This window comes from Girardinichthys multiradiatus, chromosome 22 (genome assembly GCF_021462225.1).
Source record: "Girardinichthys multiradiatus isolate DD_20200921_A chromosome 22, DD_fGirMul_XY1, whole genome shotgun sequence".
NCBI classification, from domain to species: domain Eukaryota; kingdom Metazoa; phylum Chordata; class Actinopteri; order Cyprinodontiformes; family Goodeidae; genus Girardinichthys; species Girardinichthys multiradiatus.
This window is the reverse complement of record NC_061814.1, coordinates 4118654-4137357: the sequence shown is the minus strand read 5'-3', so window position 1 is coordinate 4137357 and position 18704 is coordinate 4118654. Positions and strand designations below refer to the sequence as shown.

Genomic DNA, 18704 nt, shown 5'->3' with positions numbered 1-18704 from the left:
GAATGATCTTTGTGAATGTGCTGTGGTCATGTCATGTTTCTTTCTGTCTTCTAGACTCCACCCTCTTCCTGTTTTTCTCTGTTTCATTAAAAGATATGTGTGTAATATGACCATTCATCATTTTGGCTGAACCTCTGATAAGTCTTGTGTAAAGCACCAGCACTTTGCACTGCGTGTCTTTTTATTTTTAAATTCTTCCCATCAAACCAGCAGCTTCAGAGGCTCCACACTATGCTGGTGAAACTCTGATTGATGATCAAGCCTCTGCTAAAATTACGCACTGTCCCATGGCTGCAGGGCTGGAATTCAGACTTAAAGTAGACTTGAAGTTGGAATCAAATTACAAACCTTCAACAGCTAAACTCTGAGGACAACGTGACTGATTTGACATTATTCTAAGCAGACAAAAGTTACATTAACATGTCTAAATACTTGGGAAAAGATTTTTAAGACCAAGTAAACTTGTTTCATAATGCAAATAAGTGACAGTCCAGAAACCTGCAAGGAAAGCAAAGAGGACGTACTACTACCAAGTAGTGAACCAAACTACAAAGAAGACCTGCATAAACCTCCAAAAAACAGAAAATGTTTTTCATAAGATTTAGAAAAAAAACCTTCTGTGTTCCATGCATGGACAGAGTCACAGTAGATGTTAGTCTACAGAAGAGATTATGCTCAGATGGAATAATGCACACAGTGACATAAAAGTTATTGTTTTTTCCATGGTTCTAAATTTACATTTGTACTTCAGAGAGTTTTTCTTGCATTCTGTATGGCTACAGAAAACTCCTGAGCCACATGTTGAAAACACCTCATTGATTTTTTGTCATAAAAAAGCAAGGAAGCGACTCATGAAGAGAAGGAGGTCCAACTGGAATGGACAGATTTGATGTTCAAGAACCAACTATATGTCCTAGCGGGACCTGAGAAATAACCTTATCATTTACCACTGAGACAATGATCAGCAGGTAGACAGCTGGATGATGGGTCCACTGGAACCAGCTGGCCCCACCATTACTATACATAGAACATGATCCAACGTTCTAGATCGAGGTGTGTTGTAGCAAAGGCAGCACCTGATTCAGTTCTGCACAAGTCACAAAATAAAGTTCTTCACTCTGTGCACTTTGTAAAGTGTTTAATGTATACACCGGTGAATTTGTTTCACATATGTCTGACTGCTGTGCTGGCATGTCACATAGTTGAGTCCCAAATATGTTCAGAGGTCAATCAAATCAAAACCCTCAACAGGAGTAGAAATAGATTTATACTGGTGCACGTTCTGAAGATGATTATTTCCCAGTCACTTGTTTCAGCTTCTGGGCCTATCATGGATCATCAGTCATTTTCTGGCTCAGACACAACTACTCGCAGCTGGCAGAACGGTGTTCCTCTAAAGGTCTGACTGCCATTTCCTCTGGCTGGGTCTCCCTACGACCCACTGTGACATCAGGTGACCCGAATGTTCACTAGTCAGAAAAACACTAGTTTTTGGACAGTTTTTTTTGTGTGTGCTGTAAACCAAGGCTTCTTATTTTTGTTGTGCATTTAAAATGTCTAATTTGATATTGGTTTTATGGTAACTGTTCAGTTGTTAAACCAAAATGCACCTCTGCTCTTTTGTTTTAAAAATGTATTTGTGTTTAAAATACTTTTAACTGTTCTCAGCCTTCTGGAAATGATTTGACTCTACATGTGGATCATTTTTGACTTTGCACCAGATATGTAACCAGTTTTGTCCAATCAGGACCTACATTAGTCATCTGAAAGGGATTTTCACCAGGAAAACAGACTGTGATCTACATAATGCATAATCTGTGTATGTGATACTTCCTGCCTATTCGAAGACCATGTTAATGGACACAGCAGTTCAACCTATAGGGTTTAGTGTTCCCTCAGCTCCTGGCTTGGAGATTCCATAAAAACCTTCAGGTCTCTGTGAAGCTTCACTGGCCCTAGCTGTAGTCAAACTAGCAATATATTTTTTAAACATTCACAGTTTATACTCCAATTCTCTCCATAATCCATTGTTTTAATCGTCTCATTTTGTTAAACAGTGTGACTACCATTCACTGTGCTGGTTGTTCTTCAGATGAAAAGCTGTTTTTAACATGCTGGTACTTGAACTGTGCAGAACAGCTGTTCTCCTGTTTGATCCATACTGGAACTCTCCTCCCAGTGATTATATTTGTTTCTGAACCTGCCTCTTCTCTTCCACTGTATGTTTGCTTAGGCTGAGGAGATTGTACGCAGAGAGCTGGAGAAGAAGGAGACTCCGAGTCTGTACTGTTTATTAGGAGACATCCTGAATGACCATCAGTACTATGACCGGGCGTGGGAGCTGTCAGGTCGAAGGAGTGCCAGAGCCATGCGCTCCAAAGCTCTGCTGCACCTCCGAAACAAGGAATTCCAGCAGTGTGTGGACTGCTTTGAGCAGTCGCTAAAGATCAATATCATGCAGGTACTAAGAGATTTTAACAACTTTGCTGATATATTATTTTCCAAAGTGCAGTGTATAAATATTTAGTCTACACTCTAATAATAAACCGTATTTATTTTTTAAATTGCTTGTCTGTAGTTAAACTTCATTGTTGTCATTAGGCCATGTTAACTATATAGTAAATGATTGGTTAAATGACTTATTTCAGGACCATTCTGGTACTCAAAAGGTTCTAAAATAAGATCCTTGGAACCTCAGCTGAGCAGCACATTTTACCACTTCATGATTCATTTAGTTTTTTAGCATTTAAAGAAAGTAATAATCCTTGAATTTGTCACTTTTACACATTGTTTTATGCACAGTTCTTTGGTCTGGGTGAACAAAGGCCTAGACTCAGAAACAATATTATTTGGCTAGGCAAGCCTACAACCAGGTGCAGCATATCACCACAAACCCCTAATACCAACTAGTAGAGGGGTGATGATTTGGGTTTGTTTTGCAGTTGTAGGACCTGGCTGCCTTGCAGTTATTAAGTTCAATTCAGTTTATTTATATAGCACCAATTCACAACACGTCGTCTCAAGGCTCTTCACAAAAGTCAGGTACATACATTCCAATTAATCGTAACCATTAAACAGTTCAGTCAGATTCAGTTATTTATTCAAATTGGAAAAAAAGTTTTTCTGTCTAAGGAAACCCAGCAGATTGCATCGAGTCAGAAACTTACAGCAGTCACTCCTCCTAGATGAGCATGTAGAGACAGTGGACAGTCACTGGCATTGACTTTGAAGCAATCCCTCATACTGAGCATGCATGTAGCGACAGTGGAGAGGAAAAACTCCCTTTTAACAGGAAGAAACCTCCAGCAGAACCAGAACCAGGCTCAGTGTGAGCGGCCATCTGCCACGACCGACTGGGGGTTTGAGAGAACAGAGTAGAGACACAAAGAGAACAAAGAAGCACTGATCCAGGAGTCCTTTCTATGGGAAGGAAAAGTAAATGTTAATGGATGTAGCTCCTTTAGTCGTTTCATCTAGAAAGAAAGAACAGATAAACTCTGAGCCAGTTTTCAAGGTTAGAGTCTAGAGTCTAGGAGAGAGAAAGGGTTAAACACTGAAAGGCAGGGCCAAGTGGATCATCGGTAGAGGGTGAGGATTAAGTTGTTGCCAACAGAAGCTTGGACGATGCCCCTCTCCAGAAACGTGTCACAGGTAGACACAGAGCCAGGCCAGGTGTAGCTTCTAGGAAGAGAAAAGAGGGAGAACATAAAGTTAAAAACTGAAATAACAGCAAATAATGCAAACCACCAGTAAACTTGCAGTCTGAGAACGAAGTGCTCTGTTAGGAACATATGGAACAATCAGATCTCTGATGTTGTACGATCTTGTTTGTATACTAAAATATTTTAGAAATAATGTGAGGGCATCTGTCTCCCTGACAACGAAAACTTGGCATAATCTGGGTCATCAACAGGAAAATAACCACAAACACAGCAGCAGATCAACAACAGACTGGCTGAAAAATAAATGAATCAATATTAGGCCGTGATGCATGCAGACGTACTGCTGTGTTTCTTCAGGGTCAGCATAAGAACAACTTTTTTAAAAGCAGAAATACACATGCACATCCTGTATTCCCCCCCTTCACTCCTTACTTCTTTCCCACACATTGATTTACATTTAGAACTGTGAAAATTTTACTGTGTGACCAAACTGGTCCCATTTCTCCACAGCCATGTAACAAATGTTTACTCCATGTCGCTGCCGCTAAATGTGGTACTAGTGGGTACTAAATTATTTTATACATTTATTTTGTATTTTAAGTGAATTCAAATTCAAAAGTCAAACTTCTCTGCTCTGAAAACCAGTTTCTTTCACTAAAAGAAAATAAGACTTTTCTCTAAAAAGACGTTTTTTAGCAAAGACCCTTTTTAAATGATCAGACAGATATAACTATCTTTTGGAAACCTGTTGGAACTGTCCAGGCTTTGGCTGACTAAATTTCCATTTATCTTCTTGCTTGAAGCTTGGCGTTTGGTTTTCTCTGGGATGTGCCTACTTCACTCTGGAAGGCTATGAGGGAGCTGCTAGAGCTTTCCAGAGGTGTGTGGGACTCGAGCCAGATGTAAGTATCCACATTTATCCACACCTATATTACCGAGGGCTCTGATAAACTAGTTGTTTTCTGGCTCCGTGCCTGCATTATTAACACACTAATATCTGCATTTGCCACCGATCCCTGTTTGCAGTTTCAGTCTTACTTCTCCATTGTTGTATTTTTTTTAAATATCTTGTTACTCCAGTGCCTTTAATGACAGTAAATGGACAGAGAGATAAGGAGGGAACTGAACCCCAGAGGCTGGATTGAGGAATAATAGCCTCTGGATGTGGGGCACCTGAAATACCCCTACACCACAGCAGCGTGTGGGAAACTCACTTTTTCTGTTCATCCCAAACTGGATCCTAAAGGAGAAATGTTGAAATTGTGAAAAAAAGATATGAAACAAAATTTGCGCGCTCATTCCCACGACATCCGTTGCAAGTAGAAGCAGATGACAGAATATGCAGATTAGTTGATGACATTAGTGACTTGTAACAACTTTTAGGACAGTCAGCAGCTTTTTCCCTTTCTGCAGAGCTTACAACAGAGAAGTAAAACCATAGTGTTCAATGAACGTTGAATGAATCGCTGCCAGGAACATATGATGCTGACAATTTTAACTGTTTTTAACAACATTTGTTTGAAATCATCATACTTGGCACACTTGCATATCTAACTAACAGCCATCTATCTGTGTGGTTCTCAAACTGTTTATAACAGGTACTACCTAATTAAAGACTGTTTTCCAGATACCGCTATTAGGGCTGCACCAAATCAGGAAAACATGGCATATGGGATATGATGTTCAATATCACAGAAATATTAATAGAGAAGTCATGTAAAGTTGGAATTTCGAGCTGGAAAGTTTTCTCCACAACACCAACCTCAATTTTCCTATGAAATATGGTAATAGCTGCAGTAAAAAAAGAATCAAAGTTTATTCCAATGGTCTATTTCTCATTAAATCTTTTAGATATACATTACTCTAACCACCTTTAGGGCAAATGGTGCTGCAGTGTTTGCAAGGACAAAATGCAGAGAAACACATGGTTGTCAGCTTCTATTGTAGTTACCCTGGTTACTGAGCTTATTTATTAATAGGCAAATCAAGTTTTTTTGTATATCACATTTCAGCAACAAGACAATTCAAAGTGATTTGCATAATTAAAAAAGTAAATTTCAGTGGTGAAAAAAGTACATAACATTAGGATAATAAAGGCAAGTAAAGACATTTTGGATTACAGAGTAAAATTAATGATGTTTCAGTTAATATTTTCAATAAAACAATCAAAAGCAACTTTTAACAAATAGATTTTTAACCTTAGTTTGAAAGAACACAGGGATTCAGTATGTTTACAGTCTTCTGGAGGTTTGTTCCAGATTAGTGGAGCATGAGAACTGAATGCTGCTTCTCCATGTTTGGTTCTGGAGATACAGTGTAGACTTGAACCAGAAGGACTTTAGAATCGGGGTGATGTGCTCCACGTTCTTAGTTCTAGTGAGGACGCAGGCAGCAGCGTTCTGGATCAACTGCAGCTGTCTGATCAACTTTTTAGGCAGACCTGTGAAGACACTGTTGCAATAATCAATTCTACTAAAGATGAACGCATGAATTAGTTTTTCAAGGTCCTGCTGAGACATTAGTCCTTTAATCCGGGAGATGTTCTTTAGGTGATAGTTACTGTCTTTATGTGTCTCTGAAGGTTCAGGTCTGAGTCCATCACTACACCCAGGTTTCCAGCCTGACTGGTGGTTTCTAGCTGTATTAACTGAAGCTGAATTGATCAATGTTTCAGCCTCAAGGGTAAATGGGTCACCAACGTTTCTTCCTGGTTTTATGTTATCTGTTAGCTTTTTTGCAGTTATTACCTCTACATTACAGCAACATTTTCTTTATATTTACCTTATATATAGTTTATAATTGAATGAATGTCTCCTGAGTATAACAAAGTAGACATACAGGTATTTGTACCTCAGTTTGAGAACTATGGTTCCACCTTGTAAATTTTTCAATTTTTCTCCCTGTCATTCTTGACCCCCATCCCTTCCTGCCCACTCTACCCTTTTTCAGAATGCAGAAGCTTGGAACAACCTTTCTACAGCTTACATTCGCCTGAAGATGAAGTGAGTATGAGTTTGGAGGCTGCTGAGTATGTGGCAAGGCAGACATGTTTTAACTGGTTTGTTTTCATAGGCACATCAGTGATATTCAGGTGATAGGTAACCAAATAGAATAGAATTATCCTAAATTTGTTCCTCGGTAGAAATGTATACATTGCTACTGCAATAAAGAAAGATATAGAAGAAATCCCATAAGTAGATATACTGAATGAAATAGGTATGCAGAAGTAGAAAAAATAGGTCATGAAATAAAAACAAGTATTCCCAGCTAAAGGCTGGGAATACTTGTTTTAGATAATAATTATTAACCAGAAGGTCAGTTCAAGGTTGGGCACCTTAGGAAAATATGACATTGCAATATTGTTGTTAAATTTTATATTGATGATATAGATTACGAGTGACGCAAACTTTCCTCACTAGTTACCATAATCACAGTAATCACAGTGTGCCTGAGCTTTCTGATCCTGTCAGATTTATATTAGTTATGGGCATAGAGGACAGGAGACGTCCGTCCATAAGGCCAAAGATAATAATAATTTTCCCACTACAGGTTCCTGAATGTTATTCTACTGAAACAAAAAGCCAGTAAGAAATATTTAGCTTCCTCCCTCTACAAAATGCTACTGTCAGTTTGGAGCCAATCCAAAAAAGTCCTAACCTTCTACCAGGGATATTTTCAGTGTCGATTTTTACCTGCTTTTGTCAGATTTGGCAAAGGTTTCTACAGTGGAAACACAAAGGGGAGAAAAACTACCCTAAAAAACTACTCTGGTTCCTGTTAATGTATAGCCCCTGTTGGTAGGTTCTCTAACTGTGGTAAACTGAGCTGTACTCAGAAAAGCTAGCTAGATAAATGGTAACTGAATGGACCAACGTCCAAACAATTTAACTCACAAAGCTGACTTGAAACGTGACACATAATGGTAACTTGTATGGGGTCTGGCCAAACCAGTTACAAACACAGTGGACATCAATATAAACTAAATACAAGGAAAGGTAACAGCACCTATAACACCACCCCCACGTTCAATAGGAGTCACTCAAATGGCATTGACTTGTCAGAGTCATCAAACCTTGGCCCTGCCCTTTGCTCATCCACCAAGCAGCCAACAGCAGTGGAGTAAAACACCTCACCTCTGGACACCAGAGCAGTGGAGACGGTGTCTCTGGTTTAAAGATTCTCTGTCTGGCAATCCAGTGAACAGGTCTGGGTTCACAGGTTTCCAGGAGAACAACTTTCCCTGACTACATTCTGCCAAGTATAATGTTTGGCGGTAGAGGGGTCACGATTGGGGTTTGTTGTTCAGGGCTTGACATTACCCACATAGTTCTAATAAAAGATACTCCTAATGCTGCAATATACAAAATATTTTCATCAGATTGATTCTCCTGAATATGTTCCAGCATGACTGTACACCAGTCCATGGGGACTCCGGTGACTGTGTGGTGTGGGAGAACTGGACTGGCCTGCACACAACCCTGACCAATTAAGGAGCTTTGGAATAAATTAGAGCAGTCTATCTTGTTCAACTTTTGTGGGGGACCTCACAAATGCTCTCCTGTATGGCAAGCCCAGTGGCTACATAATTACTTGCTTTACAGAAAAACTTGGAAAAGGCACATAAATAATCATAGTTTTGTCTTCCACAAGCAACTTAGAATGAATTTAGGACCCGTCTTACTGTTGTAAAGACATGGTGTTAGCAAATAAGAGAATCACCTAAATTGTATTTCTCAAACTGTTACTTTTATATATTTCATGGATTAAATATACAAACTTTAAGTGCTTATTTGTGAGAGGCTACGTACAGAATTTCTAAAGACATACTTCAAAGCATTTTGCTGAATTTATGTAAAGCAGCAAATGCTCAAAAAAACCTCACAACCGACCTCCATGAGACATGGAGAACTTAAACTTCAGGATTTGTAACCATGTCTGAATCAATAAAGCAAAGGATTAATAAAGGAGGAGTGGTTGAGATTTGAATAGATGTCCAGCTACAGCAGCCTCTCCCCTGATCTACAAAGCTTGGGTTCATTTGGCAGCTTTTCTCTAAACTTCTGACATCATTGTGTTGAATTCCAAATGAGTGGCTTCAGAAACCTTCTGACTTCATCTCAGATGTTTGCTTTGACCAGCTGTTCAACATCTTGCTCATGTGTGGACATTTTTAGATAACCATTAATCACACCAAAGCTTAAAAATAAATAACTTTTTTAAAGAGCTGTGCAGATTGAAGAGAATCCAGAAATGATCTGTTCTGTGGAGAGATTCCGGCAAAGATCTATTGCTGGGATTTTGATCCTTGCAGGACGGCTGTTGTATCTAACTTGTTCCAGTGAATCTGAGTTTCTGTTGCTTTCTTCCCTTTGCTGATAGAACCAAAGCGTTCCGAACCCTGCAGGAGGCCCTGAAGTGTAACTACGAACACTGGCAGATCTGGGAGAACTTCATTGTTGTCAGTACTGACATCGGAGATTTTGCAGAAGCTATCAAAGCATACCACCGTCTCATGGATCTCAGGGAAAACTACAAAGATGTTCAGGTAAAGGTCTCATCCTTTATTTCAGTCACCAGTGAAAGGAGAGAATACTGCAGTTGGAACTCTGAAGGATTTCAAATAGAAATGCACCGTTCAGATTTTTTGTGGCGGAATTTTAGCCATTTCTGATTTCTCTTTAGGAACCCATATTTTAATTATTATCGTGGTCTGCATTACAACAACAGTCTCTGTGTATTTACTTGTACTGGGGTCTCAAATTCTAGTCCTCGAGGGTTGTTATCCTGCAACTTTCAGATGTGTCCCTGGGCCAACACACCTTGATCAACTGGCTGAACTGCCTCCTTAGCATGCAGTCAGGTTCTACAACATTCTGTTAATGACCTAATTATTTCCAACCAGCCGGTCACCAGTCTGGGTTCACACTGTTGAAGTTCTGTCTGTATGATGCACCCAGCAGATGATACCTCAGTCTGTCCTGTAGTGCTAATGAATCTTGTGCATTGTGATTACATGATGCAACGTTTCATTACCAACAGCTGAAGAGCAAGCCTCTCTTAGTCACATAACAAGCTTGGATTGGTGTGATCCTAATAAATATACCAGAGCCATTCAGCAGAGGGTTATTAATACACTTCTGCTCTCCAGAAATAGTTGTAGTCCTGCACTTCTGAGTGTCTAATACAAAAACAAGACACAGTTTAGCGCTTTCAGAACAATTAAATCACAACACTGACTCAGAGAGACAGATGGACATCCTGTAATCTCAGTCTGAACACAAAATAAGACCTGTCTTTGGGGAAATAAATCTAGATTACTTTTTCTTCTCTGTAGTATGTTGTAAAAATTCTAAAGCTTGAATGTTGCCTAATTGACAGAAGGACCTGTGGTCTTCAAATTAGAAATGAATCTCCTTCCTTATTATCTAACGTGACCTTATAATTAGCGGAAAAAATATCTGTTTTTGTGTCTTATTTATTTGCTGAATTGTGCCTAAATCTGTGAAATTGTGGAAGCATTGCTGACTTCCCTAACGGTGACTGAGACACTGATCCTTATTGCCTCACTGGCTGCTTAGAGCAGAAATATCCAGATAATTCTTAACAGTTTTAAGCATATCTGTTCCAAACCTGCTATTAAAAAGAGAAAATACTGAGAAAAAGTGGCCTTATAATAACCAACATCGAAATACTCAACAATAAGTTTTCAATTGTATGTTTTCCTGATATCATGCATTTCTTGTGTAAACAAGCACATATCCATAGTTTTAAAGTAAGTGTAGTAATTAACAATAAATAATTGAATCCCAGTGTAAATATGGCAGTTCTGTTTCTGGACTCAGAGGTTTGTTAGAGAACAAACAGCATCATGAAGACCAAGGAACACAGCAGACAGGTCAGAAAGTTCTGGTTCGGTTGAAATCAGGGTTAGGTTCTACAACAATGTCTCGAGCTCTGAAGATCTCCCAGAGTTCTGTTCAATCTATCATCTGAACATGGAGAGAAGATGGACCACCTGCAGACCTACCAAGACCTGGACATCTGCCTAAACTGGTATGCCATTGTCTGGCATTAATCAGAGAAGCCAAGCAGCCAAGAGGCCCATGGTAACTCTGAAGGAGCTCCAGAGATCCACAGCTCAGGAAGGATAAACCGTTGACAGGACAGCCATTAGTCATGCACTCTACAAAGGTGCCATCTGTCTCAGTTGTGGTGACCTTGGACAACACCCCCCACCTGCTGATGGAGGTCAGAGGTCCTGGGGAGCAGGAACTGGAAAAAGATTGAATTAGTTATTTTCATAGGAGACTAGTATTTTTAACTAAAACCAAATTACATTTGCATTTGATTAAAACTGCTTCAGTTTGATTTTGTTGAGTGCTGGTATAACCTGACTCCACCAATGTGTATGTGCACAATTAAAATGACCACAAGTGTGTACAGACCATCCTGTGAGATAACTGAGGATGTTCCTGACAAGGAAAGCTCTTCCTGTGTCTGAATGGAGACACTCCCAGCTGTAAAACTACAGTTATTTCACATTTACAATTACAATTAAAGTTTATTCACTTTTTGCCACAATATGAGCAGTTTGTTTTCTCAGATGTCTATAATGCTGATTAAAGGCCAAGTGAGAGGCTAACTTGTTCTCTTTCTAACTTGTTTAGTCTTTGATTTTGAATTTTGTTGGAAAATGTAGACAAAATGTCTTATTGATGCTTCTGAAAGCATTACCGGTTAACTAAGACTTTCTATATGTGTTATTGGCTTTGGAAAATATGTCAAATGAATTTAAAACTGTGTAAATGATTGGATTAAACTGAATGCTTGCTATGGATCGGCACATTATAAATGCACTGAATTAAATTGTAGCAAACTGATCATCACAGCAGAGAAAATGTACAGGTTTTCTAATTGTGTTTGCAATGAGGGATCGAAGAACAACAGTCATTCTTCCTTTGTATTACATACAACAGAAGATTTCATTTGGCCTGAAATCCTTTTCCCCCTTCGTAGATTCTACAGATTCTGGTCAGAGCAGCTGTTGAGAATCTGACTGACAGCCAGGGGGCACAGGCAGGATCCTTGATGCCCAAACTGAAGGAGCTTCTTGGCCGTGTCAGTGCGCGCCACAGCAGCGATGCTAAAATATGGCAGCAGTACGCCCTGCTGTACGGTGGAGGTCGCAGCTCAAACCCAGATGACAACGAGAAGGTTGGTTTCCTGCTGGTGCTGCATGTTAGACAAACATTTACAACCCTGACTTAAATGCCTGACTTTTCCAAAACAATGCATTTATCTTTGTGTTAAGTAATCCAATATAAGGGAGTCAGTATTTTTTGAGCATTACCTTGTAACATTTTTCACTAAGAACTTTGTAGTCTGCTTAAAAATGACATTGTTACAATGAATATTTTGACCTGATGGGACAGTGTCCTTAGATTGTTCTTTGGTGCAAATTCCAACAAAACAATGCAAAGTTGTTTTTGTGTTTGTAAGTTTGACTTTATTTACAGTGTTGAAATGCTGCAAATAGCATTATGGAAGTTTAAACCAAGAGCGAAAAAATCCTTCATTCAGGAATGGGTCAGCATGAAACCCAAACTATTTTGTCTAACCTAAAAAAAAAGTATTTTAATTTCTTAATAAAATAAATTCCAGAGATGAATTTTACCCATGCTACTATCATCATTATTGTCCAAATAGATCAAAGTTATCAGTTTGATTTCCTCACAACTGTCACTAAAATGATTATTATTATTATTTATTGCGCTCTCACCAACAAACTCAGAATGTCTTCTAACTGTACCGAGGAGCCTGTAAGCAGTTTAAATTAGCTTTAAATGTGGATAAGGCTCTTATTATGAAGGTTTGCTGCATTGACGGCATAAAGAGAGGCATTAACCCTCCTGGTATTAATGTAATCAGACCCTCGGATTCGATGCTTTCAATCTGACCAGCCAGTAATCAGCTGAAGAGACAAACCAAACCATTCTGAAGAGCACAAGAATCCAGCTAAATGTTTACTGACCCACCATTAACCTTTATGGAAGTAGTAGCAGCTGCCATAGAGGGCTGCTCCCGTAAATTCCCTCTGCATGACATTGTTATCTTAGTTTAGTAAACTGTGCGCATGTTTCCCTAAACTGAGGAAATGTTTGCTACTTGTGTACAAAGTTTATTAAAATGAGGGGAAGACTTTTTAAGGCATTCAATTTTATTTTGCTATCTGTAGCTAGAATTACATTGCATAGAATGTCCCTTATGGACAGTCTTTCTGATCGTCTAAAAGCACCATTAAGCTTTATTAAGAAATCAATATTGTTCATAAAATATAACATGTTGAATATTGCAGGCATAACAATGTAATGTATGACATTTTCTTCTATTTTAATACACCTAAGCAACAATATAGAATTCAATTTGCTGAATTTAGTATAATGTTTTAATTAAACATGCTTAATGTACACATTCCACATGTCTCCTGTTCTGCTCTTTACAGAGCAATAAACCAGCTTTAGCTAGTTATTCAGTCAGGCTTTCTGCTCAGGTACCTTCTATAGGAAGCTCTTTGACAGACAGGAAAAACTTGAGTCTTTCCAGAATTTTTTCTGACATCTCATTAAAATGCTTTAAGTACAACTGAAGGTTTCAGTGTTTTTAGAACTGTAACTTTGTAAATCCCCAGTTTACTCTGATACAGGTTAACTGGTACATTCCACGTTTTCTATCTGGACCCATACAATCAAAAATAATGTTGTGAACTGTTAAGCCTTTAATCTCTGAAGTGCCCAAAGTAACATGCTGTTTTTTCATACAGTTATATGAAATCAGTATTAAAAATCTGTGAAGGCCAGCAACGTTTTACCACCTTTTTTCATTTTCTGTAAGAGGACAAATAAATCCTAAAGAACAGTGAGGTCAGAGGAGCTGCTTGTGTTTTCTACAGGCACTGCAGTTCCTATCCAAAGCTCATCGCTGTGAGATTCAAACAGGAGGCTGGGAGAAGGACCCTGTTCTTTTCAAAGAGGTGATTGGAAGAGCCATCAACATGGGAGAAGGTGAGGACACCACTCAGCCGTGTGCATCATCACCATCATTCACAGTCTCCACACATTAAGAAGAGCAGGGAGTAGCTGAAAGGATCAGCACATTACCAGTCACAGTAGCATGCTTGGTATTGATTCGTCTCTGTTCTAATACTTAGAATGTCCACTCTCAACACAAAGTGGTCTGCACTGTGTCAAAATGTGACATCCTTAATAGCAGGATGGATCCCCTTTTTAAAAACAACATATATCAACCACCATTCATCACACCTGACCTTTGACACACACACACACACAGACACAATTGGTGTGTGTTAACACAATACCATGGAGGAAAGGCATCAACAATGACCTTAGAGAAGCAAATATTGCTACCCAATAATCTGGGAAAGGTTAGAAGGCAATTACCAGACTAACTGAAGTCCATCATTCTACAGAGAAAAGCATTTAGATTATGACTCTTCCAAACGCGGGGTGTCCTTTCAAATTCTCTTCTAATGCGAACGATGCTTATGGGATGATTAAAAAAAGACTGAATAAATGTGGCTTGTTTGGAAGTTATTCTCTCTAAAAACAAAATGGCAACATGACTGAGGTAAGCAACATTTCATCTGAATAAAGCACAAAACCACTGCAACATTGTCCTTGGGATTGATGAAACAACAGGAGATGTTTGGCCATAATGCACAGCTCCATGTGTGGAGCAAATCAAAAACAGCATACCGGTCCAAACACCTCTTAGCAGCTGTTAAGCATGGTGGCGAAGGGACCTGGGATCCTGGTAGTAACTGAGACAACCAAGAACTCTTCTGTATAACAATGCATTCTAGAGCCAAATATGAAACCATGTGTCAGACAACTGAAGCTTGGCTCAAACGGAACCATGTCAAATGGGTCAGACAGTGATCCCAAGCACAGCAGGAAATCTACAACTGAATGGCTGAACATAAAAAGTAAAGCCTACCATGCTTGACAGTGGTCGTCTGACAACCTGTCTGCAGCCTCTAGACCCAAATAGGAAACTCCTGCTTTCATTATTCTTTAAAATGTAGCTTCATTTTATTGTAGCTTAGTCAGTGTGATCTTAGCAAACTGGATACCCTCTTCAGCAACTTGTTTTTTCCAACAGTTGTTCTTTGTGTTGCTCATAGCTTGGCTTCTTCTAATTGGTACAGTCCTCAAATATAACTGTAGATGTTATGATTTCCCTAGTGCTGATCATTGACAGACTGGTAGGTTTTGTTCTGGTTGTGGACTCCATTTGAAAGGAGTTGTGTTCATTTTAGCTGAGCTGCACTTCCCCCTCTCTGATCAACTATTTGATCACAGTACCCCGTCCTTGTTAATATTGCCTGGAACAACCCATTTTATTCAGATGCTCAGAGAAGAATGTACTGTAACAGGCATGTACAACATCAGCTGCCCTCGTCGTTAAACAGAGGCCGTCTGTTTGACCTCCAGTTTTCCCTGAATAAATGACCTCACTGACTGAAGTCTGCATTGCTGAGATTTTAGACACGCCCCTTGGAATTAATGATTCAGTTACACAAAATCAGCCAATCAACAGACCCAATCAAGTTTGGTTGTTTTTGTTGGTTTTCTCTTATTCTACTATACCTGCTAGTAAACTGTTTGCAGAAATGTAATTACTGTCAGAAACAATAATTCATCTTGTTATTTTGGAATTCTATTATCTTGAACCTATCTGTATGTACAAATGTGGAATGGATCACTTTGTTTAGGTGATATAATTCCAGTGTAAGAGGGAATAAAGACTCTTCAGATCCTCAGTTACTTTTGGTACTTTGTTTTTATTTTGTTGCTGTTGTGAATGTTTTAAATGACCCTTTGTATTGTTATAAACCCAACGAGTTATCAGGAAGCTTTATCTAGCATTCCTTACATAATAAAGAGAAACCATTGTTTTGGCGTCTGGCCTTGCCTTCCAGACGCTCACAACACAGATTCCACCCTGTGGGAGCGACAATCTGCTAAAGCACAGTCTGCTCTGTCAGGAAGCGTCCAGGCTTCCCTCCATGTGGAAGACGGGAAGAGCTGACCAGTTGAAAGGTCACATGGAGGGGTAGTCCTGCACGGACATGACCTGTTTGCTCCCATGATCAGCTAATGCTGTCATATTATATTTGTTGATAGTTGAGATGTGGAAGCATTCAGAAATCTGCTAATGTACTAATAACATTTTAGTAAGTTTAACAACTTCAATTTTAAGCATTTCTGGTGGGATCCTCCCAGGAACCCCATTTCTAAACTGCTGTTATTCCGTCCATTGTAGTGCTCTATTCATCAGCAATCACCAGTAAAATTTCTACTTTACATATAACAGGAAGTGACACTTTGGTGTCTTTTTAGAACTTTGAGATAATTATTCCCAACAATAGTTCAACATCAGCATAACAAATCAATGGGCCGTATTTTTGCATAACATTTGTAAAGAGTATTCCTAATTTGCCAGTGTTTTTTAAACTGAAGTAAGAGCTCTTAGAACACTTGTTTTATGTTGGAGCTAAAAGACGTATCCTGGGTGAAAGATAGGCTCCCAACACTAGTACTGATAACCCATAGATGCTATCCATGGAACAATTTACTAGATGCTGTGTGTCCAATGTGTTGAACTCCAAGCATTGATTTGAATTAATTTAGTTTCAGGTCTTTACATCTTTAAGGCATTGATCCACCAGATACAACAGGCATCCAGAATTAGTAACATTTATCATTAACAACAGGTTCTCTGGTTTTAGAGTCCAGATATGTTCTAACTCAGTCTCGGTTCCTGTCTCTCAGGGAGCATCAGCTGCAGTCAGAAGAAAAGTAATCCAACAGAAGTTCTCCAGATGCTCTCCTCCACTCGCCTCAGCCTCAGGAGTCTGGCTACCAAAGCCAAGGTACAGGTTCTGATGAATTATTGTGCTAAACACAGAAACCTCCATTAGGGTTAAGAGTTTATACAAGAATAACAGCAGATAACTTAAAATGGCAGCAGATGCTGGCCTCAGTGTTACTGTGGTTGGAATGATGGTAGCACGTGCAAGCTTCATCAACCCCTCTGTTTTAAGAAGCAGCTGCAGTGTGGTTCCAGCATGCAGACAGCGCTGATGTTTAATGCAACAAAGAATATTACATGTTTTGATGTCTTCTGCATTGTGGTCTTACAGCAAATCCACACCGATGTTGCAACGGGGGAAGTCCATCCTGATCTACAAGGTAGCGTTGCTGCTCTGGAACAGCTGATTACAGAGCTGCAAGAGCTGAGTGGGAGATTACAGAACAAATCACAGTAACTGTTCTCAGATGTGACATTTTCTTTACATATATGAACTTCTCAGTTGTGATCAGTGTCTGATGGAAACTATGCTTCATGTCATCTGCATGCTTATCGTGAAGTTTTTATACCTTTGTCCACAATATAATAATGTAAATGGTTGTTGTAAAGCATGAAAAGGTAAACTTAATAATAAAAGTTGGGAAAGCCATGATGATGATGTCATGATTTTTGCAAGATTCTGATGAATTAATTCATAGCATTGGAGGCAAACATCAAATTGCTTCCTCCTGTGACGACATGGGATAATCAAGAGAAATACTCCATCAGGAAGAGAGTTGTGGCACCTCCACAAGTCTGATTCATTCTTCAGCAGAGTTTCCAGATGCCTGAAGGTGCTACATTCATCCGTTTAAACAGTTCTATAAAAGTACACTGCTCAAAAAAATAAAGGGAACACGTAAACAACACAATATAACTCCAAGTAAATCAAACTTCTATGAAATCAAACTGTCCACTTAGGAAGAAACACTGATTGACAATCAATTTTACAGCTGTTGTACAAATGGAAAAGACAACAGGAGGAAATCTTTGGCGATTAGCAAGACACTCAATAAAGGAGTGGTTCTGCAGGTGGGGACCACAGACCACTTCTCAGTACCGATGCTTTCTGGCTGATGTTTTGGTCACTTTTGAATGTTGGTGGTGCCTTCACACTCGTGGTAGCATGAGACGGACTCTACAACCCACACAAGTGGCTCAGGTAGTGCAGCTCATCCAGGATGGCACATCAATGTGAGCTGTGGCAAAAAGGTTTGCTCTGTCTGTCAGCGTAGTGTCCAGAACCTGGAGGCGCTACCAGGAGACAGGACAGTACACCAGGAGACGTGGAGGAGGCCGTAGGAGGGCAACAACCCAGCAGCAGGACCGCTACCTCCACCTTTGTGCAAGGAGGAACAGGAGGAGCACTGCCAGAGCCCTGCAAAATGACCTCCAGCAGGCCACAAATGTGCATGTGTCTGCACAAACGGTTAGAAACCAACTCCATGAGGATGGTATGAGGGCCCAACGTCCACAAATGGGGGTTGTGCTCACAGCCAAACACCGTGCAAAACAAAAGCAAAAAACATTTTGCTTTTGTTTAACAAAATACTTGTCAAAGCAGATGCTGACTGAAGCTGTCCACAATGAATCTAAGCATACCACTAAATGAGTTACAAAGTAGCTCTAGGGCAGAGTCCAGGTTCGGACCATCACCGGCCCTTGATCTCAGTCCCAAAGTAAATTTGTGTAAAAAACTGAAAAGCTGTGTCCAGGGAAAGTGACCAACAAATCTAACTCAGTTGTATCAGTTCTGTCAGAAGGAATGGGGCCAAATTCCAGCAAACTATTGAGAGAAGCTTGTGGCAGGAAACCTAAAACACTTGACCCAGGGTATACAGGTCATTTAATCAAAGTGAACAAATAAAAAAAACTTTGTTCACCATCATGCTGCAGGTGAAGAAAATCTGTCTCCAACTTTCAGTTTAAGTCAGACTTCAGATATCTTTAGTCTTTGCTTAAAAATCAAATGAGTTTTAGAAAAAGAAAAAAGAACGACACTAAAACATTTGTTCATGAAACACATGATGAGCTCCAGCTGTTAAGGTTTGTGACTGAAATTATAACTGTTGTATTACAGAAAATGTGAGCTTTCAAACCACAGTGAGAAAT

The 18704-nt window shown here is 39.5% G+C and overlaps 1 protein-coding gene across 2 annotated transcripts in view; it reads left to right on the top strand.

Moving 5' to 3' along the window:
- The window catches only part of ttc27 (tetratricopeptide repeat domain 27), a 131979-nt gene extending 114777 nt beyond the window's left edge, over positions 1–17202 (top strand). For both annotated transcript variants that reach the window (XM_047352192.1, XM_047352191.1), the window contains 8 exons: positions 2234–2461; positions 4466–4564; positions 6612–6664; positions 9042–9207; positions 11679–11876; positions 13612–13723; positions 16514–16614; positions 16885–17202. In XM_047352192.1, the coding sequence (XP_047208148.1) occupies positions 2234–2461; positions 4466–4564; positions 6612–6664; positions 9042–9207; positions 11679–11876; positions 13612–13723; positions 16514–16614; positions 16885–17010 (1083 nt within the window). In that variant the 3' untranslated portion in view covers positions 17011–17202. The remainder of the gene's footprint in view (positions 1–2233; positions 2462–4465; positions 4565–6611; positions 6665–9041; positions 9208–11678; positions 11877–13611; positions 13724–16513; positions 16615–16884) is intronic.
- Positions 17203–18704: the final 1502 nt, after the last annotated feature.